The following is a 27,190-nucleotide window of genomic DNA, read 5'->3' as shown; positions in this document are numbered from 1 at the left end:
CTAGGGAGAAGAGGTCAACCCCAACCTCACTCCAGCCTCCTTTCAGGGAGTTGTAGAGAGCAATGAGGTCACCTCTCCCTTCAGCCTCCTCCTGACCAAACACCCCCAGTTCCCTCTTCACCAGCCCTGTTCTCTAGACCCATCACCAGCTTCCTTGCCCTTCTCTGGACCTGCTCTAGCTCCTCAATGTCCCTGTTGAAGTGAGGGGCTCAAAACTGAACTCTGTATTTGAGGTGTGGCCTCCCCAGTGCTGAGTACAGGGACAGAATCACTTCCCTACATTTTAAGTTTCTTCTGGCACAAGGAGCTAGAGGCAGGAGACTTTACCCTTCAACGACATCCCACACAGAAAGCAGGCCAATCAGTGCCAGCACACAGCTTTATTACAATGAAGACAGAAGTTAATGAGTGACAATCACAACAGCTCCAACTATGCTGTAGCAGATCCATTAAGCCACCTGATGATCAAAGGTTGCACAGAGAGACCCAAGTAAACGTGACAGAAGTGACAGAGGTGGCACAGCACAGTGGTCCCTCTGGTCAGTTGCAGTGACCCAGATGATGCTTCCATCTGTGTCCAGGTTGGAGCCTTCCTGCTGTTTCCCAGCTGTGTGCGAGCACCACCTGCACCCCACCGAGTGACACAGGACACTCACTGAAGACTGCAACAAGAGGCTCAAACAGCTCCCTAGCAACACACCTCATTTCTGCCAGTAGCTACTACAGCAGTGCTGACTTCTTCAGCTTTACAAAACCCAAACTGCCACTCCAGACTCATCATCCGTGTTTGATTCTTCCACAGACTTTTAGTCTCTTCAGAAATCCCCTTGCAAGCCTGGGAGAGAGAACTGCCAGAGGGCAGCAATCGTCCTTGCAAATGGTCCATCAGCTGCAGCAATCTCTTTCTCACCTTCTGACCAGGCTCAGACACTCTAAGGCTGCCTGCCAACATCACATACTTGCCCGACAGGCATTTCACTTTTGTCAAAGCCCTATTTTTTTTTTTAGTCTACCACGAAAAAGATCAAAATATGTCACTATTTGAGATCGGTGGTCTAAGCAAGGAAAGTGAGACTGATTAAAAACAAGGATTAAACAAACAACCCACCCCCACAACTTTGTTCTTATTTAAAAAAGGAAAACGAGGGTTTAAGATACGACAAAGTTCAAGAGTACAAAAATATTTACCTTTTAGAAATAACCCAGGCCCAGGATCACGTAAAATATCAACTTAATATCAACTTAATACAAAAAAATCTCCATAAAAATACAGCCATCTGTATTTAACCAAGTCCTCAAACAAGTCCTATGGTGCTAAACAGGTTTGGTTGAGAAATTTAGTTCTGTTTAACCAGTGAGTCTGTAGATAACTCTGCAAGAAGTAAAACCAAGATTAAATACTGTTGCTGTTGAGTGGAATTTTGGCTTGAGAAGGGATGAAGAACATCGGGGGTGGGGGTGGGTCACAGGTTTGCTTCATGCCACTTGACATTTATGGCAACAGCATACCTGCAGAAAATGAGTATGAAAGGAACCCAAGTATTTCCACATCCCAAAAGAGCAGCTTGAAATAATTGCACAAATTCCTTGCATTTAAATGTCTGAAAGCTTTATATTTGTGCTTGAGCTTACTGGGACTGCCTCACTCCTCTGCCAAGTGCCAGCACAAGACAATTTGCTGTGAGCTCCCCATGTCTAGGATGGGACAGCGTGATTTTGTGGGTCCCTACGGAAGGTGAATCATGGCTAGGCTGTTACTTATAGAGGATAAAAATCAGTCTGCCAGGCCTGATAGACTCTATGTGGCCAAGATGTGCAGGCACATCCAATAAATAGAAAAATAAAAGGTATTTTACTTAATTTTTTGTTTGTTTTCAGACTCTGTAGTGTTCATAAAACAGTAGTAGCACGCCTCTAAGCTCTATGTTTGAGTTTACACCCAATGGAGCTCTGTTAAAGACCTGAAAAGCAGGATTTGGAAAGCAAAACATTGGCTTTGTTTGCTTTTGTTTGGTTTTAATACAGCTGTGCTCCCAAATAAGCCTTTTAGGGTTTTCTGACAAGCTGCAGGTGAACATCTCCAGTGCAAAACATCAGCATTTTGGGAGCTCTCTCAGTCTGTAAATGCTACACAAAGGTTTTGCAGAGGGTTTGGAAACTGCAGCAAGCTTTCTCTGATGGTACAGGACAACGTCATAGCTAGTCAAAGGAGAAATGAAAGGCTTGAAAAACAAACAAACTAACCAACCTAGAAAGATCTACAAAACTACTTATGCCAATACACCATGAAAAAGCTGAAAGCTAAAACTGCCCATCACATTCAGATAGGACCAGTGACTTCCTAAAGCCCGTTGCTTTTGCAAGCAGGCACAGCCCACCAGAAGGTCAGCAAGCTCTAGGCCTGTCTATGTTAAGGGCTTCCTCCAAAACACTGAACATGGATGAAGCCCAAAGATTTCAGTGGGCTCAGGCTATATGAAAAGCTTTTAGAGGGAGAAGTGGATCTCAGCTCCTGGGAAAAGCAAGCAACATCAAAAGATGCTCTGATGTCTTGTTTAAAAGACATCCCCACGGTGAAGTCTACATCTGCTTTGCTGCAACTCAGTTGTGGTCCCACTCAGTCTATGGGGCTTTGGTCACAGATTTCAAAGGAGGCTGGGATCTTTCATTTAGGGGCATGTGCTGAGATTTTCCAAGCTAGACACTCAGCTCCCCTTCATCCAGTCAACACCCAGAATGAGAAACCCATCAGCTCTCTGTTGGGTTTTTTGTTCTTTAAGCAGCTTTCATTGAGAACCTGACTGACTGTGGCCTTGGCTGGTTTGTTCCTAAGGCTCACTTCCAGATTGCTCCTTGAATCAATCATGTTCAGCACAAGCAGGCTCCCATTTCTCAACAGTGCCTGCTGACAGAGTCCAGGTATCAGCACACTGGATTACAGATGAAGAGTCCTACAGGAGCAGACAGCATCTGTTCAGTTAACTATGTATTTGGGTACAGTAGCACAGGAGATAACAACTATGGGGCAGTAGACTTGACTGTTGGGTTTGGTTTGGTTTCTTCTGGTAGAAAATGCTTGTTGAGAAGATCTTGTTCTTCTTTTGGCCACTCAGAGTGTGCATCCTTCTTCACAAGGGGGTTGCCAGTATTTTAGGACTCTCCTTCGAATTCCTAATGACAGTAGTTTGCTGCCCATTCCTGAAACTGAAAGCAAGTAAAAGATTCAGAATCACAGAATGGCTCAGGTTGGAAAGGGCCTCAGAGATCATCTACTCCAGCCTCTGTGCCCTGGGCATGAACACCTCTCAACTAGGCTTGGTTGCTCCAAGGACTTATCCAACCTGGCCCTGAACACCTCCAGGGAGGGAGCATCCACAACCTCCCTGGGCAACCTGTTCCAGAATCTTACCCCCCTAATCCTGAAGAACTTCTTCCTAAGGTCCAGTCTAACCCTACTCTCCCTCAACAGAGAGGGTTTGCTCTGTAACATCTGCCTTGCCAGAGAGCAGAAGCAGTGCAGCAGACACTTGGAATTTGAACATCAGAGTAGCAGCACAACTCTAAGCTCTATGTTTGAGTTTTCATCCAATCTCATTCTGCTGAACATTAAAAAAGTAGGATTTGAAAACAGAAATGTTGGCTTTTGTTTTGTTTGAAAACAGCTGTGCTCCCAAATAAGCCCTTCAGTGTTTTCTGACAGCTGCAGGTGAACATGGAATTGTGTTTGACTCTAGGATTTCTAGCTACAGTTCATCAACTGGACAAGAGGCAATGGACTGAAGCTTGAGGAGAGGAGGTTTAGACTGGAGATTAGGAAGAAATCATTTCCAGTGAGGGTGGTGAGACACTGGCACAGGTTGCCCAGGGAGCCTGTGGATGTGCCTCGCATGGAGGTGTTCAAGGCCAGGTTGGATGAGGCCTTGAGCAACCTGGGCTAGTTGAGGACATGCCTGCCCATGGCAGGGGGTTGGACCTAGATGATCTTCAAGGTCCTTTCCAACCCAAACAATTCCATGGTTATTGCTTATAAAGGGAAATTCTCTTCCAGGACAAATTCTCACTAAGTTGAATGATAGCTATGAATGGTAGACACTTTGGCTAATTCAGTTTCCCTTTGCTGGTTCCAAGAGTCTTCCTCCCATGATAGTAACTCTCAAACACCAGCTCTCTCCACTGCACCAGCACTAGAGTCTACACCCACAGATTGCAGAGGAGATGTCTGCTCAGGGTACCCTAACTAGCCAAAGAAATATCACTGCTTACAGCTAAACCAACTAAACCAGCAGAGAAGCTGTCCTGGCATGCCTCTAGCCCCTGAAAATAAAAAGGGTCAGGGTATTCAAATCCTGTGTTTAATCTGGAGCAGTTCCTCATGAACTAACATTATGAAACACTTTGCTCTTCCATCCTACTATATGAATAATTTAAGTGAGGAGTTAAGGAGAGTGAATGATATAAAGGAGTGGAAAGTCTTGGGAGAGATGAAGCAGCAGCTTCAAGGTGAAGGTCAGCCTTGCTTTGCAAGTGCCTGCTTTTGAGCACATCAGCTCTCAGGTTCAGAGATTTGGAGAAACTGCCAAAGTCTGTCAAATTAACAACCCCAAAAAATAATCTGGAGGGCACTTTGGAAGCTTTGGTGTTCCGCAATGGATCTGTTGGAAAATGTTTAGTGATTGTGAAAAGGGTGTAGAAAGAGGTCCTGAATGCTTGTGAGGCAGGGGATGAGTGAAGGCCACCTTACCATTTCACCTTCAGCATTTGCTCAAAGCTCTCGGGCAGAGGATTGCCATAGCTCTCTGGGAGGAAGAGGGTAAGGATCCCAATCAGCACAGTCAGGCTTCCCATCAGGATATATGGTAGGAATCTGTCATAGGCACCTGGCAGAGCACAGGAAATGACAACAGTGCTTAATGTCCACAACCAAGAGACCCACGTGTCAAATTTATACTGCAGGCACAGATGAAACACAGAATTCATTTGGAATCATTACAGATTCACAGCTTGCATTGGGTGGGAAGGGACCCTCAAAGGTCATCTTGTCCACCCCCCCTGCAGTCAGCAGGGACACCTCCAACTAGATCAGGCAGCCCAGGGCCACTGCAAGGCTGATCTTGAATGTCTCCAGGGATGGGACCTCAACCACCTCCCTTGGCAACCTGTTCCAGTATTTCATAATCCTCATTGTGCAGAGCTTCCTCCTCATACCCAACCTAAATCTCCCCTGCTCCAGTTTCAAACCATTGCCCCTCATCCTGTCACCACAGGCCCTTCTAAACAGTCCCACCCCAGCCTTCCTGTAGGTCCCCTTCAGACATTGAAATGTAGCTCTAAGGTCTCCCTGGAGCCTTCTCCAGGCTGAACAGCCCCAGCTTCTTGAGCCTGTCTTCATAGGAGAGGTGCTCCAGCTCTCTGATCATCTTTGTGGCCTTCCTCTGGACCCACTCCAGCAGGTCCATGTCTCTCTTGTGTTGGGGTCCCATAGCTGGACGCAGTACTCCAGGTGAGGTCTCACCAGAGCAGAGTAGAGTGGCAGAATCACTTCTCTCAACCTGCTACCCACTCTTGATGCTGAAATGTTCATAAATACCAAAAGTGAATCCAAAACTGAATGATGTCTGTTACCTGCCAGCAAACAAAGTGATTTTTCCATTTCAAAAACTACATCATGTTCTCAGATGGTCACCACCTACCCTCAGTTTTGTGCCATGCCCCATGTTTGTGTAGCAGCTAACAGGGATTTTTGGTGCATTTTTAACTAGGGTAGCAAACATCATCCTAAGTAACAGCTCTGCTGTGATCAATGATGAGTCTGCACTGTCATGGAAGCTGGAAGAGGGTAGATTTAGGACTGGAGATTAGCAAGAAATTCTTTCCAGTGAGGGTGGTGAGACACTGGAACAGGTTGCCCAGGAAGGTTGTGGATGCTCCCCTCCCTGGAGAGGTTCAAGGGCAGGCTGGATGAGGCCTTGAGCAACCTGGGCTATCTTCAAGGGCCTTTGTCACCCTCATTCTATGATCAGGAAACAAAAGCCCCATTAAATAATTCAATATGAGGGAATAAATTGCTCCAAAGCACCCAAGCACCATCATCTGCCTGGGATTGTGCAAAAGAAAGGAAGAGACTGAGAGCAGCTGAGCAAACCAGTTTCAGACTAAGGGGCTGTTAACGAGGGAACCCTTAAATATCTTCCTTATTGCAAAGGGAGACAGGCTCAGGCCTCCTGTGACAGACAAGAGGCTCTGACCTTGCTCTGCTCAGAATATTATTTTGGCCTGGAAGGCAGCGGCCCCTGCCAGCAGCCTGAAGCTAGAGCACAAATGTTTGGGCTGGGTGCAAGAGCTTCAAGCTTCAAGCACAGCAATGAAAGGTCTTCCAGTAAAGGGATTAGCTGTATTTAAGGCGATTCAGAAGTATTTAAGGTAGAGAAAGTATCAAATTGAATTTGACAGCTTTATTTTTCAGTTGGGATAAAGCAGTAAGTTTATAATGTAGGAAACAAACTGGGGTTAGAGTGAGGAGCCCAGGGTACTGCACACAGAGCCAACCTCTGTGATTTGATCTGTGTTCATGAGCTGGTCCTAATTTAGCTGGAGCAAGTAACCAGCAGCAGCTGATGAGTTTCCCTTAAAACCTCCAAAAGCTGAGGAAACTATTCTGATGAGTGGAACAAGGGTTTTATAAAGGCTGGGTCTATGGAACCCTTAGAGAAAAACAACAACAAAAGAGTAAAGCTTTATCCTGTCTGCATCTTTCTGTCCTGTTACCTGTTCTGCAACAGAGACTGAAGACGCTGAGGAGCATCACAGTCCTGCTGTCCCTTGCCCTTTCCATTTGCCCTGTACAAGTATGAAATAAAACCAATGTCATGCCATCATTTTTGGTACAGTGTGCTGCAGCCACTCTGGGATGTAGAGGTGAGACAACACAGGTGAGCTACAAGTAGTAGTGTCCTCTCCCCTTTCCTGGCATGGGGAATCAGCATTAACCCCTCAGCATTAACACCAACACCAGAGTCAGGCTCATTTTGTGTCAAAGGGCTCAGCAGGAAGAAAACTTCAGTTGCAGGGGAGATCTGAGATGGGTCCTGTGATGGCAGAAGGAAATAAATCAAATCGTGTGTGAGCAAGAGAAACAGGAGATTGAGCACCCTGGACTCACAGAGTATTCACAGATACTTCCACTCTTAATCCCCTAATTCTTTGTCACCCTTCCTTGTTTGCAGCATGAGGATCATTTCTGTGTGCTTCAGAATTATCAATTCATATTTGTGCAGCACTCTGAAAGTGATAATAATTGTGGGTGTGTGTGTGGGGGAAAGCCATTGAGGCCACAGACCAAGGCAAGAGGAATAAGAAAAAGCAAAATGAAAGCTGAGGTTCCCAGATTAGTAACTAAAAAGAAAAAAAACAACAAACCAAACCCCAGTCACTTCATGAAGGTCACAAACACACTCCTGTGCATGTTTACCATGGATTGCTTCAGAGAGGACAAGTTCAGGGGATGTTTGGATCCTCACTTGGTTCCTCTGCTCCTGTCACATCCATCTTGGGATGCCCATGAAGAGAACCATGGTGACAGAAAGCAGCCCTGTGGAAAAGGACTTGGGGGTGCTGGTGGGTGAGAAGCTGGACATGAGAAGGCAGTGTGAGCTTGCAGCCCAGAAGGCAAATCACATCCTGGGCTGCACCCAAAGCAGCGTTGCCAGCAGATCCAGAGAGGTGATTCTGTCACTTTACTCTGCTCTGGTGAGACCTCACTTGGAGTACTGTGCCCAGGTCTGGAGCTCTCAATATAAGAAGGACATGGACCTGATGAAGCAGGTCCAGAGGAAGGCCACAAAGATGATCAGGGGTTTGGAGCACCTCTGCTATGGGGACAGGCTGAGGGAGCTGGAGGTGTTCAGCCTGGAAAAGAGAAGGCTCCAGGGAGACCTAATAGTGACCTTCCAGTACCTGAAGGAGGCTACAAGAAGGCTGCAGAGGGACTGTTCACAAAGGCTTGCAGGGACAGGACGAGGGGCAATGGCTTCAAACTAGAGAAGAGCAGATATAGATTGGATGTTAGGAACAAGTTCTATACCATGAGGGTAGTGGAACACCGCAACAGCTTGCCCAGGGAGGTGGCTGGAGCCCCATCTCTGGAGATACTCAAGGTGAGGCTTGACAAGGCTCTGGGCAACCTGATCTAGTGGAGGATGTCCCTGCTGACTGCAGAGGGCTTTGGACTAGATGACTTACAGAGGCCCCTTCCAACCCAGACCATTCTGTGATTCTATGATCCCAGGGGTAATACCCATTACTAAGGTGTGACCAGTTATCAGCCCAACCACTCCATTTCCACATCATTGTCTTGGACCAGCTTGGACCCACTCTGGTGTGGAATGAATGGCTCCAAGCCTCTATAAAGGAAAAAGAGTGCCTGGTTCTGTGAAACCCAAGGAGCTCCACTTCATTTCCACTGTGTGTACTGAGTTCCAACCAGGAGCTCAGACCACGATGATGACTTAAAAGATGACAAATGAAGGGACTTAAAGCTGAACTGCAGAAGATCTGATAACTTCTCTGGGTGGTTGTGTGGCACAGGGAAAGAAACAAAAGAGATCTCACCTAGGTACACAAAGTAAGGAGCGATGATGCTGCCCAGCCTGGAAGCCATGGAGGTAGCTCCCACTGCCATGTTCCGTACCAGTGTTGGGTACAGCTCCACGTTGTAGACATAAAGCATTGAAAATGCAGCTGTGATGCCAAATTTCCCAAGCATCACCAGGCCAATGGACAGGACATAAAAATCTGAAGGAGAAAAGAATACAATCAAGGTGAATAAACAGCAACCTGTGCTTACCACTCGTGTTGCTTTTACATCCTAAAAGTTGTATCATGTTTTATTTCCTAGCAGTTCATGGAATCATTGAATAGTTTTGGTTGGAAAAGACCTCTAAGATCATCGAGTCCAACCTTCAACCTAAGACCACCATGGCCAATAAATCATGTCCTAAACTGCCCTGTCCATGCATTTCCTGAACACCTCCAAGGATGGTGACTCCACCACTTCCCTGGACAGCCTGTTCCAATCCCTGACCACTCTTGCAGTATAGATTTTTTTCCTAATCTCCAACCTAAACCTCCCCTGGCACAATTTCAGGCCATTTCCTCTCATTCTATCATCAGGGAGAAGACACCAATCCTCTGTATCACGCTCCAACCTCCTTTCAGGGAGCTGCACAGAGCAAAGAGGTCTTCCCTCAGCCTCCTCTTCTCCAGGCTAAACAACCCCAGTTCCCTCAGCTGCTCCCCATAAGACTTGCTCTCCAGACCCTTCGCCAGTTTCATTGCCATTTGTTGTCCTTCCAACCTTCCATTTGGTTGGAAAAGAATTCTAAGATCATTGAGTCCAACCTTAGAGTCTTGTACCTGCAGGAACCAGCTGAATGAAGAGGACAACACTTCCCCCTAAGAAGAAGATGCCAGAGAGGGAGTAGCGCCGAGGGAAGGAGCGGAGGAGAAGCCAGGCAATCACGTAAGCTGGAACTTCAATGACAGCTGAGAGGAAACAGTTGAGGTAGGCATTGCCATGCCAGTTTGGAGTGCTGAGGGACAGGCCAAAGTAACCAACGGACGTGAGGAACCTGAGAAAAGCAACAAACCCAAATTATTCCAGAAACCCCAATCTCTGAGCACCTCCAGCGTTGCCTCAGGTGTTGTGACAAAAATAGGATGTCGCAAAGCCTCACCACGGGCATCGTGGCTGAGGGAAAAAATCTCAGTGGCAACCCCAACTTTCTAATTCTGTCACCCCTGCCAGTCACCACATCCACAGTGGCTTGAAGAGACCTCTGATTTCTCTGCCCTTCCTGCTTGCACTGCACCAAGCAAAACACAGCTGAGTGCAAGGTCCTGCACCTGGGCCGGGGCAATCTCAAGCACAAATAGTGGCTGGGTGAAGAATGGCTTGAGAGCAGTCTTGAGGAGAAGGACTTGGGGGTGTTGGTTGACGAAAAACTCAACATGACTTGGCGTGGTGCACTTGCAGCCCAGATGGCAACCGTGTCCTGGGCTGCATCAAAAGCAGTGTGAGTAGCAGGACAAGGGAGGTGATTCTGCCCTTCTACTCTGCTCTTCTGAGACCCCACCTGGAGCACTGCACCCAGTTCTGGGGCCCCCAACACAAGAAGGACATGGAACTGTTGGAGCGGGTCCAGAGAAGGACACAAAGATGATCAGAGGGCTGGAGAACCTCCTCTATAGGGCAGGCTGTTCAGCTTTGAGACGAGAAGGCTCCAGGGAGACCTTAGAGCAGCCTTCCAGTACCTGAAGGGGGCTATGAGAAAGCCGGGGAGGGACTTTTGACAAGGGCTTGTAATGATAGGATGAGGGACAATGGCTTTGAGCTTGGAGAGAGGAGATTGAGACTGGAGATCAGGAAGAAATTCTTTCCAGTGAGGGTGGGGAGACACTGGAACAGGTTGCCCAGGGAGGCTGTGGATGCCCCCTCCATGGAGGTGTTCAAGGCCAGGCTGGATGAGGCCTTGAGCAACTTGGGCTAGTGGGAGGTGTCCCTGCCCATAGCAGGGGGATTGGAACTGGATGATCTTTAAGGTCCTTTCCAACCCAAACCATTCTGTGACTCTATGACAAAAGGCTTTGTGGTAGTGGTTCACAAAGGCTTTTCACTGCAATGGGCTCATTAACAGCACAATGAAATAACTCTTGGAAGCTTCCCATGCCAACTAGGTTCCTACTTGTAGCCAACTCCAGTGAGAGGATCTCCCACCCTCAGCAGTTCCATTCCATCTTATTTAATCTTCACCAGACAGCCGGGTGGTTGGCTTGCAAACCTCAAGAGCACCTTGCTGTGGCAGAAGCCATAGCTCAGTGTGCTAGCCAGTTCCTTTCTGCTGGGAAAAACATGGACAGAGAGAGGGTCCTGCTTTATCTACATGGTATAATTTGGGTCCTCATTCCTTGTGGCTGCCCAGGTGGGGAGCAGGATCTCACTGAGATGGGCACCGCACAGAAGTGGATCAAAACTGCTGACCGTGGCTGTGCTCCTTGTTATGCTACTGAGTTGCTGCCTCTGCTTCAAGAAGGACAAGTCTGTTAAACAGAGGTTGGGAGCTACTTCAAACCCACCACAACAGAGAGCAACAGAATTTCAAACACACAGGTTGTTACACCTAACTGTTTTACACCAGAGTCGAGGCTAATATCTCCATACCCTTGGCTATAAACGCAGTGCAGGTGCAGGGACACTGAGGGCCACATGCTGGCCAAGGACCACCTGTAGATGGGCTCCGAGGCTGAGCTTCCTTATCTAAAGCTGGTGGCACGTGCCCTCAAAAAATCAGCAAGAGTTCTACTGCCTGGGTACTTTAGGAATGCACATTTCCTTACCACAAAAGTAATGACATAATAGTAATAGTTGCAATGTTTCGGGTTCGAAATAGGTCCAGAAGGATAGCCTTCTGCTGCTGCTCAGCCTTCGAATCCTGCATCTGAAGGAAAGAGGAAAACAAAACCAAAAAAATTCCCACACACCTAAGAGCAAAACAACCTCTGCACACCCAACCAGCCTGGGCAGTTAGGTAGGACTCTGGCACAGGGGAAGCGCTCAGGTCTGCACCGGGGAGGATGGTGCTTAGGGTGAGCTTGTCTCTGAGCCCAGCTGTGCTCGTGGGAGCTTCCAGGGGTTGGTTAAAACACAGGAAGCACTGAGACCACTGCACCAGGCTGACTTTCTAATCAAAGAGGAGTGTCAGCTGACGGCACAGGTGCAGTGAAACTTCCTGCAGGATCTAACAGTACTTCAGGAGTAACCTCATTACCGAAGGCTTTTCCTCCACTCAGCTCTCTTCTGTTCAACCTTCAGAGATGATGAAATAAAGGCAGAACATCACCCAGCTTTGCTGCCTGCTGGCACCCCACCAGGGAGGGGGTCAGCTGCCAGAGCTTGGAATGGTGGCCAGGGCGCATCATGGGAGCAGCCACTACCCAAGATGGAAGATGGAAGGTCCAGTTTGAACCTTGAAGCAGGAATCTTCTGGGTGGCATTCAGGTGCCCTTCTCCCTGCATGGAGACTCCTTGCTGGGGCAAAGCCAGTGCTTGTGGTCAGGCTTCCCCCCAAGCCCAAGGAGCAAACTACCCTGGCCATCTCTGTAGGGCTATCCAGGAGATTTCCTTTCCTAGGATGAGAGGATGGTTTCCAAGGAATGTTCTTCTAGCAGCATTTGAAAAATGCTTCCAACAGAGGGCTTCAGGTGCAAACACCATGCTCAGGCTTGCCTTGGCACACAAGATTCCCACAGAGGACAGGACAGCAGAGCTGCCACTTGGTCTCAAAAATATGCAGGAGTCACGATGAAGAACAAACTCATCTGCTGGAGCCTGAAACAGTCATGTCCAGTATGAGACATCTGAACTCTGGCTGTGAAGTAAGGAAAGTGCTTTTCTATGGTTCTTGTAGCATGAGCTTCCCACAGCTGGAATGTGCACTTCAATTTACACCAAAAGATGCACTTGGAAAATAAATCTTCAGCAGCTCAGCCAAAACCTAAGCATGACATTCAAGAGATGGATCCCACCCATGCTGCAGCCTTCTCCTGCAGGCACTGTGAAGGAGCAGGTGGTGCTTTGCTTTCTGCTCTATCAGGAGACATCAGGAGGCACAAAGCATAGGTGCTAGTTCAGGAGAACAAGGTCAGAGCTGACAGAGGGACACACGGTCACTGTGCACGCAAGGCTGGAACCATCTCTGCTTTCTCTGCACAAGAAAAACATCTGCAGCTCTTCAACAGGAGGACAAAGCCACTAGAGGGGGAGATGAGCACAAGAACCAACCATCCTGCTACTGCTGTTGTGCTGCTCCCCAGCTTGCTGGAGCACTGGGTTTGTGCTGGGCCATCTCCTTTTAAGCAGTAAATATGAAACACAGGAAAAAAAAACCACAGCTGGAGAAGAGCTTTGTGTTCTCACCACCTTTGCTACCAGCATGGTTTTCAAGTGCTCTTGTAGCACTTGGGTGCTTTGGCTGATTTCTGCAACCTGAGGAGTTCCTTGAGGTGCCATGAAGCCCCCACACACATGGGTGCTGATTTAGGGTCCCCTGCACAGCCCCCCTGCGAGGGCTGTTGTTAAGTAAATCGCTAAGCACCGTGCCAAGCTGAAATGGGGACAAATGTGTCCTCCTCAGGTCTTCTCAGCACCCAAAGGATGAAGCAATCTGGGTCACCCTAGCTCTGAAAACCACAACCAACCACTGCTGAGGAAGAGAATTTAACTGTAAAAACCAAACAAAAATCCCCTCTGGCTTCTCATTTGGAAGTCTCCAATCCAACACTTACCTCCCACCAACAGCCACTGCCAGCCTCTAAAGAGCTGCTGGTGCAACCATTTCTCTGCTGGCATTTCCCAACAACTCAACTTGGCCAAAGAGGGGGAACTGCCAGTGAAGTGAAGTACCAGGATGTAGGAAACATACCTCTGTGGTGTCAAAAAGCACAGCTGGGACAGGGACACCATTTATTTTTGCAGCCTTTCGGATAATTGCTTCTGCCTCCTCATATCTTCCCTGGGAGAGCAGCCACCGAGGAGATTCAGGAATGATCCTGCAACAAGTTGGAAGAATAAATGACTCAGGGTTTTCACAGAGCTTATTACAAACACATGTATGGCTTTCAGGAGCTGGGCTCTCATCTCTCAGACTGCTTGCAGCAGAAGACAGGCAGCACAGGAGGGCATGGGCAATGTAATTTGTGGATTTGCCCCAGTGGGAGGACTTGCTTCTGGGATGTCTTTATTCTTGTGCTGAAGTAGATGGCCCTTGTCTGGGGTGCTTAGAACCATAGAATTGTTTCAGTTGGAAAAGCCCTCTAAGATCATTGAGTCCAACCATCAACCCAGCACCACCATGGCCATTAAACCATGTCCCCAAGTGCCATGCCCACACATTTCTTGAACACCTCCAGGGATGGTGACTCCACCACCTCCCTGGGCAGCCTGTGCCAATGCCTGACCACTCTTTCTGTAAAGAAATCATTCCTAATCTCCAACCTAAACCTCCTCTGGCACAATTTCAGGCCATTTCCTCTCCTTTTTTTCCACCTGCTACTAGAGAAGACACCATCCCCCACCTGGCTCCAACCTCCTTTCAGGGAACTGTAAAGAGCAATGAGGTCTCTCCTCTGCATCCTCTTCTATGATGATGGGGAAATGATGGGGAGATGGAGAAATCAGGAGATGGATAGAGGGGGATGTGGGGAGGAGAGGGGGCCATGGAGAAGAGATGGAGATGGAGGGATGGGAGGGAGATGGAGGGAGGGATGGGAGGGAGATAGATGGAGGGATAGAAGGGAGGTGATGGGGAGCTGGGGAGGGTGGCCTGAGGCCAGGGGTGACTCACCACCAGAGCGGGACGCAGAACAGCCCCGGGACGGTGAGCGCCAGCAGCAGCATCCGCCAGTCTCTGATGAAGTAAGCAAACAGTGGCAGCAACATGTAGCCAATTGCAAAAAATATGCAAACTCCTAAGGTAGCGAACAGAATACGAACTGATTTGCCCAGAATTTCTGTGCCTGTTTAAAACAAGGGAGCTTGGGTTAGCATTTTAACTCCTCCTTTGCGTGGCTGAAGACTTTACTGCAGTTACAAACGGAGCTCGCGAAGCAATCTTAGGAGAGAGCAGCACGGCACAGAGCCACCCGGTTCAGAGATGCTGCTGGAGCATGGGAGACCTTCAGATGCTTTGATTGATGCACTGTCAGAGGCAGATAAGAGCATGGGGAATGGCCAGCAGACTGTCAGGAGCCTTCTTGACACGCTTGGCTAGGACCCTGCCTACTTCCCCACTTAACCCAGGACATACCCAGCTCCACCATTAACCCAGGACATACCCAGCTCCACCATTAACCCAGGACATATCCTGCTCCACCATTAACCCAGGACATATCCAGCTCCACCATTAACCCAGGACATACCCAGCTCCACCATTAACCCAGGACATACCCAGCTCCACCATTAACCCAGGACATACCCAGCTCCACCATTAACCCAGGACATATCCTGCTCCACCATTAACCCAGGACACAGCCTGCTCCCCTATCTGGGATTTAAGGTACAGTTGTGCTGAGCACTTCTGGAGGAGAGCAGGCCTGAGGACAGCAGACATGAGATGGAAGGATGTGAATTTATAGCAAGGTGGGAATGCATTTCACATTGATTTTTCTGGAGCAGAAGACTGGAATGTCAAGAGTAGCTCATACATCATGGACCCTGGGACACAATCAGGGAAGATGCCACCTCCTAGTAGCACTGCTGCTCCAGCAGCCAGGCAGCAGCAATGAAAGCATCTTACAACCAGTGTGTCACAGAACCCCAGCATGGTCTGATCTACAAGCAGGAATTGTGACACCACTGCTTCAAAATGACATCCTTATTTCTGTGCACCCTTGAAAGACAGCTCTTGAAAATCCCAGCTCCAGTCATCCCCATCAGCCCCCCCTGCAGGCACCTTTCCTGAAAGCCCTGTGACTGGTGGGAGATCCCATGGGGTCTCCTTCCCAATGGGGTCCTCTCTTCCCCACAGGGTCTCCCCTTCCCTATGGGGTTCCCAGGCAGCATCTGCAAGTGTGCAGCCTCCCCACAGCCACCAGCTCTTTCTTCCTACACATCTCATAGAAAACAAAACAAACCCTGGCCCCTAAAATTCAGGACTACATTGCTAACCTCAGCATGGAGACTGATGACTTTATGGCTAATAGGGCTCTGATGTCCACTCAGCTCCTCCACTCCAGGCCACCCCACATTCACTGCCCCTGGAAACTGGTTTGCTCTGAGGCTTTGCCCTCAGGTATGCACCAACCCCCCTGTGAAGCACAGGAGAAACAGGGAGGAACCCAAATGCTGCCTCTAGCTCAGATCTGCTTCTGCTGATAACAAACCCTGAACATTGCCTTGAGCTCTTGCTGCAACAAGGAGGGAAGTGCATTCATAGATTCATAAAATGGTTGGAAGGGACCTTAAAGATCATCCAGTTCCAACCCCTCTGCCACAGGCAGGGATGTCTTCCACCAGCCCAGGCTGCTCAAGGCCCCATCCAACCCAGCTTTGAACATCTCTAGGGAGGGGGCATCCATGTCCTCCCTGGGCAACCTGTTCCAGTGTCTCCCCACTCTGTTTATTCAAATAGAGCCTTTCTGCTCTCTTCTTTTTCTCTAAGTTTATACAAAGTCCAGACTTGAAGTATCCAGGAGCAAAAGACTCATACTGGCCTCAATCAGGAACTGCACCAGGGAGCATTCACTGCTAATTCAGTGATGATGGTTCAGAGAAGGGACAAAAAAAAAAAAGAACAGAACAGTACATGAAGCAAAGATTTCATCTAATGCAGACATACTCATACCCAGTATGAAGGCCACCACGTAGTTGGAGATCTGTCCCATCCCCACTATGACAAAGAGCACTGTGAACATCTCCCAGCTGGTGGAGAAGATCTGCAGGAAGCTGAAGCCAGTCTGCACAGCCATGGTCAAGAAAAGGATGTTCTTCCTGCCAAACCTTTGCAAAAGAGAAAGATTATTATTGACATAATGAAGATTCATGGAGTGGGGACCTGGCAGAGGGCAGCAGGGAGCACAAACAGCCAACCTCCAGCAACACAGCTCAGCACAGCCTGCCTAGAGAGGTGGTGGAGTCACTATCCCTGAAGGTGCTGGAAAAACAAGGAGATGTGGCACTTCAGGACATGGTCTAGTGGTCATGCAGATGTTGGGCAGAAGGTTAGACTCGTTAGACATCTTTCCAACCTTAACGATTCGGTGATTCTAAGTTTGGTTTATCTTAAAGAACTTCCAAGAATTTTTCAAGATCCAGGAAATAGACCAGAAGAAAAATGAAGATCAGAAGCCACTAGAGAGGGATGAAAGAGACTAGAAAACAGTATGCAAGTGAGACACATGAAGACTGCAAGCCACACAGCTGAAAATAAGGAGGTCATGATGGCCTTTAGGCTACTGGCATCTACATATTCCACCACCACCACCATGCTTTGACTGTGCCCAACAGCCTTATCAACTGGTTTCAGCCTCTCTGAGCTGCCACACCTTGCACCCTTCCTCTCATCTGTTAGAAGCACCTTCTGATGGAAGGTATGACCAAGCTTGTGGAGGGGTCTACACAACCATGTGCTAGGTAGGGGCACAGAGGACATCACTTGGGCACAGGCTCAGACACAACCCTTTGCTCACAAACTGTTTACAAAATAACCCAAAACTAGCTGACACTGGAAGGTGATGGAGCTCTTGGTATGCTGCCACTGGGGTGCAGATGACTTCTCAGGTGAAGGGGGAAGGGGACCTATGAGGAGGCTGGGGAGGGACTTTTGACAAGGGCTTGTAGGGACAGGGCGAGGGGCGATGGCTTTGAGCTGGGAGAGGGGAGATTGAGACTGGAGATGAGGAAGAAATTCTTTCCAGTGAGGGTGGGGAGACACTGGAACAGGTTGCCATGGAGGTTGTGGCTGCCTCCTCCCTGGAGGTGTTCAAGGCCAGGCTGGATGAAGCCCTGAGCAAGTTAGGCAGGTGGGAGGTGTCCCTGCCCATGGCAGGGGGGGTGGAACTGGATGATCTTTAAGGTCCCTTCCAACCCAACCCATTCTGTGACTCTATGATGGTGCTGCCAGTGGGCACATGGCACCAGGGGGATTTAGTGATTATCTCATCTCCCTTTCAAACAGTAACACTGTCTGATTTCTGTATGGGGGCAGGAGTCAGGGGATTAAGCTCAGATCAAAGGAATTTAATGCTGGAGGCTTGAGGATTAGGAATCCTACCAAGGTTTTGAAAAAAAAAAAAACAAAAAAACAACAACCCTCTCTGCTCAATAGCCTGAGGAAGGCTGGGATCTCAGGCATTCCTCACCAACAGTCTTCAACCCAAGCTGCATTTGAGACCCTGCCTTAACAACATGGGAAAAAGAGGCTCAGGAGTGGAAAAAGAGGGAAAGAGAGACTGACAGAAGGAATGGATGTTCTGAAAGGGGCTGGAGCATGTCCAGAGAAGGGCAACAAAGCTGCTGAAAAGCTGGAGAACTGGGCTGGTGAGGAGCAGCTGAGGGAGTTGGGGGTGTTTAGTTTGGAGAGAAGGAGGCTGAGGGGAGACCACCTGGCTCTCTACAACTCCCTGGAAGGCAGGCCAGGTGGGGGTTGGTCTCTTCTCCCTAGTATCAGGTGATAGAATATGAGGAAAGGGCCTGAAACTGTGCCAGGGCAGGCTTAGATTGGGGATGAGGAACAATTTCATTCCTGCAAGGGTGGTCAGGCACTGGCACAGGCTGCCCAGGGAGGTGGTGGAGTCCCCATCCCAGGAGGTGCTCCAGAAAGGTGTGGCCATGGCACCTGAGGACGTGGTTTAGTGGCCATGGTGGTGTGGGGTTGATGGTTGGACTGGATGAGCTCAGAGGTCTTTTCCAACCTTAATGATCCTATGAAATCAACGCTTGTAAGGCCAGAACTTCAACACTGCTGAGAGAATTGTCAGTGCCTGTGATGTCTTCTGGGTATTTTGCATCCCCTTGGTTAGAGGCACGAGGCAGCCATCCATTCACAGCTTATCTTCTTTCTGAATGCCTCTTGGACGGGGCTTGGTTTCCAGCAATCCACCTCTTCAGTGGTTTGTCCCTTGGAAGGGCAAGTTTTGCTCCCACAGCTCCATGAATGGACTGTCAGGTAACGTGACAATAACAAACCCACCATCCTTTCAGTTACTAAAAAGGCCAGATGAAGAAGCTAATGTGTTTGTGAAGTGAAAACCACATCCGTTTGCAAAGCAGTGCCTGGGGGAGGTCAGCTCTTGGGCTCCTGAAGCACCCCAGAGGCAGTAACGCTACCCCCAGGGGTAGATGGAGGTTGGAAGAGCTGAAGAAGCCACACACCAGTCACCTTGTTTTGATGAAAACCTCAGAGCATTGGACATTGAACTTCCCCACACCTCTTCAAGCCACCTTGGCAGCAGGCTGCCCTCTGGAGCAGCAGCAGGAGCTGTGGTGTTACCTGTCTGAGAGCTGCCCCGAGATGAAGGAGCCGATGAGGACCCCCACGAAGAAGAGGGAGGTGGTCAGTGGGGCCTTCCAGTCATCCTCACACACCAGGTTCCACTGCAAGAGAAGGGCCATGCTCAGGTGCCACCACAGGGCTGCATCCAGCCTCCTGCAGGCACAGAGGTCCCTGCCTGGAGACACCACGTCCCCATGCCCATTTCATTCAGCTTCCCCCACACCCGCTGGCACCAGCCCTGCTTTCACAGCCCAGGTCACTGCTGGAATACCCTGCTTCAAGCACACACAAGAAGGACAAGGGGTTCCTCCCCACACCAGCCCCATCAGGCTGAAGCTCTGGCAGACATCTGAGGGGATCCCATCACCTCTGAAGTGGGTGAGCAGCCAGCAGTGCCTCATGGGCACACGGGGTGTGCAGCTCAGGGACTGCCCTGGCCCTGTTTCCAGCACCATCTCCTCATCACACAGCCAGCAGACCCCATAGCACCCAGGACCTGCCTCCTCATGGCCCAAGATGCTCCCCACCAGCAAAGCAGAGTGCTGGAGCAGAGTGAAGGGCTGCCCCATCCCCCAGCTATGGACTGTTTCCAGTTTACCTGACCTCATCATCAGAGAATGGCTTGGGTTGAAGGCACCATGAAGAACATCAAGTTCCAACCCCATGCCACAGGCAGGGACACCTCCTTCTAGCCCAGGTTGCTCAAAGCCTCATCCAGCTTGGTCTTAAACACTTCCAGGGATAAGGTGTCCACAACTTCTCTGGGCAACCCATTCCAGTGTCTCACCACCCTTGTGGAGAAGAACTTCTTGCTAAGGTCCAATCTAAATCCCCCCTGCTCTAGTTTCAATCCACTGCCCCTTGTCCTGTCACCACAGCCCCTCATGAACAGTCCCTCCTCAGCTCTCCTGTAGCCCCCTTCAGGAACTGCAAGGCCACTTTAAGGTCTCCTCAGAGCCTTCTCTTCTCCAGGCTGAACAACCCCAACTCCCTCAGCCTATCCTCCCAGGAGAGGTGCTCCAGCCCCCTGATCATCTCTGCAACCCTCCTCTGAAGCCCTTCCAACAGCTCACAAAAATCACTGCATTTCTCTAGCTTCTGGGCTTGACAAAACATATGCAAGAAGACACCCAGAATGAAAGCTCTCCTCCCCCTCCCCCCTGCTGCTGCGCTTCCAAATTCTTCTCCATCCCAACAACCTGCAGGGCTGACTCACTGCCCATCCTCACCACCAAAGCCAGCTGGGGCTGGAGGCTTAGGACAGGAGCCAGCATGGAAACTTCCACCTAAAGCTGCTGGTAACCCCAGAGAAGGCTCAAAAAAAACCCAACCCCCAGTATCATGTGTCTCTGTCCACCAGAGGCACAGCTTGCTTCAGTCCCAGTGACTAATCTCCCAGCTGAGGCATGCCAGCAGTGGCTGGGGAAGGACTTCAAATATGTCAAGTCTCAGATGAGATAATTCTATCCACCCAAGTCAGCTAATTAGATCACAGATCAAAGTAGAGCATAATCTTAATAATTAGCCATGCTATCAGAGAGCAGGGCTGAGATGCCCTGGGGAGTGGTGGCCAAGCCTGGGCAAAGGCAGGGCTGCTGGGGCTGGAACCTTCCCTCTGGGCTGCTCAGGCTTCTCACCTCAGCTGCAGGGATCTCTTGCATTACAAGAGATCAGGTCCTGTCTGACCAGAGGAGATGGCCTCAAGTTGCACCAGAGGAGCTTGAGGTTGGTCATGAGGAAGAATTTCTTTCCCGGAAGGGTTGTCAAGGCCTGGCTCAGGCTGCCCAGGGCAGGGGTGGTGTCCCCATCCCTGGAGGGGCTTCAAAGCTGTGTAGATGTGGTGCTGAGGGCCATGGTTAGTGGTGACCTGGCAGTCAGAGTTAATGGCTGGACTGGGTGATCTCAAAGATCTCTTCCAACCAAAATAACTCCAGCCCTGGGACTGGCAGCACTGAACCTGCCCCTGGACCTTCAGACTTGAGTTGCTCCAGGTGAAGAGTCAGTGTCTTTCAAATGCCTGCAGTGTGCCAAAGGCACTTGGCTGCACAATAAACCAGCTGAAGAGTAATTTGCCCATGGAGCTGAGCTGCTTCCTGTGCTTCCCTGGTGCCAAGTGCTTCCTGCCCAGCTGCTTGCTCTGCCTCTTCCCATGGCACACTGCACAGACAGCAAAAAGCCACTGCATGGGGTCAGGTCTAAGGTTTATGGGATGTGGTAAAGAGCACACAGCAGCTGCCTGGCTGGAGGGGGTCACTGTTTGCAGGAACTTGCTCTGTTTGACCAGGGAACAACAAATACACAAAATCAACCCAACCCCAAGTACACCTTGAAGCTGGGGAGTAAAAGAACCATGCCAGCTGCCTTAGATCCAATAGCAGGACCTGGGTGATGATCTACAGAATCTCATTTTGCTTGGAGAAGACCTTTAAGATCAAGTCCAGCCACCAAGCCAACACTATCATGACCACTACACCATGTCCCCAGGTGCCATGGCCACATGCTTTTTTGGACACCTCCAGAGATGGGAACTCCACCACCTCCCTGGGCAGCCTGGTCCAGTGCCTGACCACTCTTCCTGTAAAGAATCCCTTCCTAATGTCCAACTTAAACCTCCCCTGCTGCAACTGAAGGACATTTCCTTGTCCTAGTGCTAATTGCTTGGGAGAAGAGGCAAACCTCACCTGACTACAACCTCATTTCAGGAGAGCAACGAGGTCTGCCCTCAGCCTCCTTTTCTCCAGGATGAACAATCCCAGCTCCTTCAGATACTCCACACCTGCAGCTTCACCTCATCTTCTCCCCAAACACCAGCCTGCCCTCCAGGGCTGATGGAAGCCCAAACCCTGGCACTGCCTAGTGGTCAAGCATGGTGAGATTTCACTTGTGCTCCATGTACAGAGCTTTAAGGTGTTCCACTGCTGACTCCTCATGAGCAGTACTTAGGGAAAAAAAAAAAAAGTGAAATTTAACTTATTTGGCTTTTGTGTCAGAGGTCTCACCCATCACAACCAGCACTGAGCACACCATGGGCACAGGGAGCTCCAGGACAGGCACAGGGAGCTCCAGGACAGGCACAGGGAGCTCCAGGACAGGCACAGGGAGCTCCAGGACAGGCACAGGGAGCTCCAGGACAGGCACAGGGAGCTCCAGGACAGGCACAGGGAGGACAGGCACAGGGAGCTCCAGGACAGGCACAGGGAGGACAGGCACAGGGAGGACAGGCACAGTTAAACTACCTACAGCTCCTACTTCCAAACTGTAGTGGCCAAATTATTCATTAACCAGAGAATAAGTAACTCTGTAATGGCCCTGGCTAAGCATTCTGGAGAGCAAAGTTTGTGTAAGCTCCCAGGGAAGTGCTTTGGACACTTGGAACATGACCTGCTTGAGAACACCACTCCTAAATCACTTCATCACCATCAAGGCCTCCAACCTTCTCCCAACAGTTCCCAGCTACTGGAAGAGCCAATTCTGCTGGTGGGAATGCTATGGATGGAGAAGCTTCCTGAAAAACTGAAGGTGCCCTGAGTGCCCCAAGCCAATCAGAAATCACTAATTAACCATCCCAGGTATCAGCCCATTCACAGCAGAGAAGAAAACACCAGCAGAGCCTTGTGTAGATGGCCAAGGCTGTAAATGTAAAGCAGGGAGAACCTGGCCTGGTTTCCCAGAGCACATCTGAAGGTGAAGAGCTCCAGAGACATTCCAGTGCTCACAGACTGCTCCATGCTTCACCTCAGGCACCAAGCCCAGCAATGAGACCTGCTCTGCTCAGTGCAGCAGCGACGAGCACAGGCATCTCCATGCCCAGCCACAGGGTAGAGCTGCTCACCACTGGTGGAAAAAGCCATGAGGGAACAGAAAGGTCCTTCAGGTGCCTTCAAACCATAGCAGTTCACATCCAGCTCCTGCCTTCTGCCTTCACCAAGAAGCCAGTGCCAGGATTGGGATGGAGGGGGGGAGGAGGCACAAAGCTTCAGCACTCCCTCTGCCCTTGGCAGGGGTCTTGTGGTGGTACCTGTGGCATGTGCCATGCCCTGGCAGTGGTGGGCTTTAGACTGGAGATCAGGAAGAAATTCTTTCCAGTGAGGAGAGACTGGAAGAGGTTGCCCAGGGAGGTCATGGATGCCCTCTCCCTGGGGGTGTTCAAGGCCAGGCTGGACAGGACCTTGAGCACCCTGGGCTAGTGGAAGGTGGCAGGAGGGGTGGAACTAGGTGGTCTGTAAGGTCCCTTCCAACCCAAGCCAATCTGTGACTCTCTGACCTTAAAGGCCTTTTCCAAGTGACCATGATTCATTTGATTATCTCCAGTTGAAGAGCAGGAATATGGCTGAGGTCCTCTCTTCCCAGGTTTCAACAGATCCCTGCAAACCAGTATTCCCAGTGCTGAGCTGGCCTCTCCCAGCCTGCTCCCTTCAGGCAGCAGTACCAAGAGCATTTGATGCAACTGCACAAATCCAAGAAAACCTCCAGCACTTAATCCTGTGCCCTCGGGTTTTGCTCCTCAGCTTGGGTTCTCAAACTGAAGATGTGTTGTGGTTGGTTTATTTATTTATTTATTTTTGCACTGAGCTTTTCCAACAGCATTTCAGGGCTTGTCTTTCCTAACAGAGAGGAAAAACAAAAAGCCATTGGGTACAAACATAGTCATCTCCAGTTGACCTGAATGGCTTCTTTTCATCAGTGCCTCTCTTCCTGCTTTCAAACCCAGACTCTCCAAACGTCCATGACAACTTTCAAAACCCAAACAAATATCTTTCTTTTCCATCTGCCTGACAGATGGGAGCCTGGCACTTGGGTTTCCATCCCTGAACATGCTCTTGCCTCTCTGGCATGTCCAGTGTCCCTGTGACAAATCCCATGGCTGCATCCCACCTGGCACGGAAAGTTCTCCTTTGCCATCTGCCAACATGAGTTGCTTGCTTATGAAGAAGAAACCTCATTTCTCCTCCTCCTGCTTCATTCACTGTCTCCCTCAGAGCAACACTTAACTCCAAACCAGGCTAGGAGTCACTCCCAGATAATCCAGTCTCTCTCCAGCAGTGATCCCTGTGGCACTGCCAGGGCCAGTGGTGGAACCTGGGCATCTGTGGGCAACTGTGCCAGCCCACGGATCCCAGGAGCAGCAGCACGTGGGTTGCAGCCAGGCTGTTGCTGCAGCCTGCCCACAGGAGCTGGGAGAGCTTCCCAAGCACCCTAGCCTTGGCTTGGTGTGGGGAGGGGATCTCTGGTGACCCAGCATCACTGCCAGGAGCATGGCAAAAGACAGGCACATGCCAGCCTCATGGATGCTGATGGCTTTGCTTTGGGCACCTGGGAGGGGGCTGGTAGCCCCTGCCCCAGACCTGCCCTTTCCTGCCTGCTCCCTGCTTGCCTCCCTCCCTGAACACTTCAGTGCAGCTCAGCCCATGCCAGCATACCCCCAGCACAGCCTCTGACAGTGTGCCCATGTCTCTGGAGTATAGTGACCATGTCCTCAGACCTCCAGGGCACAGACCCTGCCCATGTTCCCATGGCACAGATCCTGACCATTCCCCCACGTTCCTGTGTCTCAGATCCTGACCATGCCCTCCTGACCCTGTTACTTACACCCTGCCCAACTCCCCATGTCCTCAGGGCACAGCCTGGGACCATAGCCTCCTGTCCCCAGTCCTGACTGTGCCTCCACATCCCTGTGACCCAGATTCTGACTCTGTCCCCATATTACCAGGGCACAAACCCTGACTGTGTCTCCATGTCCCCAATCCTGACAGTGTCCTCATGCCCCTGGGGCACAGACCCTGACAGTGTCCTCCTGTCCCTGGGGCACAGACCTGCAGCCACAGGCTTCTTGGTCAGGCCCTTTCCCAGCTGTGCCCCAGGGGAACATTCCTTGGTGGCAGATGTTGCTGCTGAGTCACAGAGACATGAGACAGGGGCCACATGCCAGCTCCCTGCCACATCCTGCACCCTGGGGGTGAGCAGGGTGCCTCTTGGCTGCCTGGGCACACTGCTTGACCAGACAACTGTGGAGCCCACCAGCTGCTGAGCCCAGAGTCTGGCTGGTGTGAGGATGAGCCTTGTTAGTCCTTGTGGTAGTTTTAGGCTATGCCCTTAAAATTTTCCACAGATCTCATACAGAAAGCAGTAAAAAAGCAAACAAGGCACTCCTGGGTGTAAAAGGGACACCTGTCTGTGTGCACATGCTCAGTGCATCCCACTGGAGGTTGCAGGTTTGCTTGTACATACAGCTTTTGTTTGCTTCCAGCTGAGCTGCTCTGGCAAAGCTAATGCTGGGGGGCAGTTTGCAACCCACCACAGCCCTTGAGCCCCCTCAACACAACACAAAGGGCAGCAGCTGCCCTGCAGCCCCAGGGCCCTCTCCTTTCCCTTCTCCTCCAGAGCTCCTCGCCAGCGCAGGTGGGCGGGCAGCCAGCCAGCACGTCCCTGCCGTGGCACCTCAGCATGGCCAGGGCACCCAAACACCTGCTCCATGACCCCCCTCCATCCACGTGCCCACCAGACACCTGGTACCAACGGTGCCATCATACAGCCCTGAGCACCAAACCCACAGCCTGGTCACAGCCAATGTGGCACAGCCAGCCGGGCACACCACAGCCTGCGAGTGGCAGCCGCGGCACCTGCCTCACATCAGCTTGCCCAGCCACCAAGCCACCAGGGTGGCTGGCAGGGCTAGCACAGGGCAAGCAGGCCAGCAAGGACTCAGCCAGGCTGTCAGTGTGTTTACCAGACAAGTCCCCATCCAAAGTGACACTGGGGACGAGTGATTCCATCATAGAACCACAGAATGCTTTAGCTTGGAAAGGGACCTTTAAAAGCCATCCAGTCCAACCCCTCTGCAGTCAGCAGGGCCATCAGCAACCAGAGCAGGTTGATCAGAGCCTCAAACAACCTCACCTGGAGTACTTCCAGGGATGGGGCATCTCTCACCTCTCTGGATAACCTGGGCCAAGGTCTCACGACCCTCAGCATCAAACATTTCTCCCTTCTCCCCAGTCTGAATCTCCCTCTTTCAGTTCAGACCATCACCCTTGTCCTGTCACAACAGACCCTGCTCAGAAGTCTGTCCTCAGCTTTCCCATCAGCCCTTTAAGCACTGAAAGGCCACCAGAAGGTTTTCCTGGAGCCTTCTCTTCTCCAGCCTGCACAACCCCAACTCTCTCAGCCTGGCTTCCAGCCCTTCCCATCATTGGATGTGGCCAGGGCAGTCTGCAGGCAGAAGGAAACTACTGGGCTTCTGTTGCCATCTTTTGCCTCCCGCCCCCCCTGAAAATCCCTCAAACAGAACAAGTTGAAGTTCAAGTGCAAACCACAACCCAGACACCTTGCACTGGCAGCTCCTTCTGAGGTGCTTCCACCCCACTCATCCCATCCCTGGAGCATCCCACCCTTTCCCACAGGCACTTCACCTGCTGCTCCTTATTCACCCTCTCCCAGTGCAGAAAAGACTTCCCCAAAACCCCAGCACATCCTGGGGGATGCACCAGCCTGGGAAGGGTCTGTAATGGGAATAGCGATGGGTTTAGGGATGGGATTGGCAATGGGGATTGGGAACGAGGATTGGGACAGACATGGTGTTGGGGATGAGGATAGAAATGTGGAAGGGAATGAAGAAGGCGATAAGCATGGAGCTCGGGATGGGAATGGGGTTGGTGTTGGGGATGAGGATGGGAACAGGAATGGGGTCAAAGATTGGGATGGGGACGGGAATGGGAAAGGGGATGGGGACAGGGGATGTTAAGCTGGTCCCGCACCTGGGTGACAATGGTGGAGTGGTAGACGTCGCGGCTGTACTCCCAGCCGTCCAGGCACGGCTCCTGCTCCAGCGAGCTCAGCTCCACGTCGGAGCCCGGCCGGAGCCCCAGCGCCGAGAAGTTGCGGAGCGCGGCCAGGCGGTAGCGGCGGCAGTGGCTCGGAGCCGCCTGCCCGCCCTGCGTCTCCAGCGGGATGCTGGCATTAAGCCACTCGGCGCTCAGGTTGGCCTCGGGGGGCACGGCGCAGTGGTGCTCGGGGGTCCCGGCCAGGAACACGGCCGACATCCCGTTGAAGCCGTTGGGGATGATGCTGGCGCTGAGGAGGAAGAAAACGAGGCGTTGGAAGCGGCCCCACTCGCCCAGGAAGGCGGTGGCCGCATCGTAGTCACGCAT

General features: G+C 50.8%; 1 protein-coding gene across 2 annotated transcripts; it reads right to left on the bottom strand.

Moving 5' to 3' along the window:
* Window positions 1–395: 395 nt before the first annotated feature.
* SLC22A4 (solute carrier family 22 member 4) lies at window positions 396–27,190 on the bottom strand. Of its 2 annotated transcripts, none has more exons than XM_054389024.1 (10): window positions 26,798–27,190; window positions 19,041–19,144; window positions 16,395–16,549; window positions 14,397–14,568; window positions 13,476–13,602; window positions 11,392–11,492; window positions 9,412–9,626; window positions 8,608–8,790; window positions 4,742–4,877; window positions 396–3,204 (listed from the first exon to the last, which is right to left on the bottom strand). In XM_054389024.1, the coding sequence occupies exons 1-10, from the start codon at window positions 27,188–27,190 to the stop codon at window positions 3,129–3,131; spliced, it is 1,662 nt and encodes a 553-aa protein (XP_054244999.1). In that variant the 3' UTR covers window positions 396–3,128. The 2 variants fall into 2 exon arrangements, with proteins under 2 accessions (XP_054244999.1, XP_054245000.1); XM_054389025.1 differs by having other exon boundaries at window positions 11,392–11,486.

This window comes from Indicator indicator, chromosome 18, assembly GCF_027791375.1.
Source record: "Indicator indicator isolate 239-I01 chromosome 18, UM_Iind_1.1, whole genome shotgun sequence".
Lineage (NCBI taxonomy): Eukaryota > Metazoa > Chordata > Aves > Piciformes > Indicatoridae > Indicator > Indicator indicator.
The sequence above is the reverse complement of the archived record's forward strand: the minus strand, read 5'-3'. Positions and strand labels throughout refer to the sequence as shown.

Coding starts and splice junctions, on each gene's coding strand:
- SLC22A4 (XM_054389024.1), bottom strand. CDS start 27,190: ATGCGTGACTACGATGCGGCCACCGCCTTCCTGGGCGAGTGGGGCCGC. Junction 9,627..11,391: donor ATTATGTCATTACTTTTGTG/GTAAGGAAATGT, acceptor TGCTTTTCTCAG/GTTCCTCACGTCCGTTGGTT. Junction 8,791..9,411: donor CATTCAGCTGGTTCCTGCAG/GTACAAGACTCT, acceptor TTTCTCCTTCAG/ATTTTTATGTCCTGTCCATT.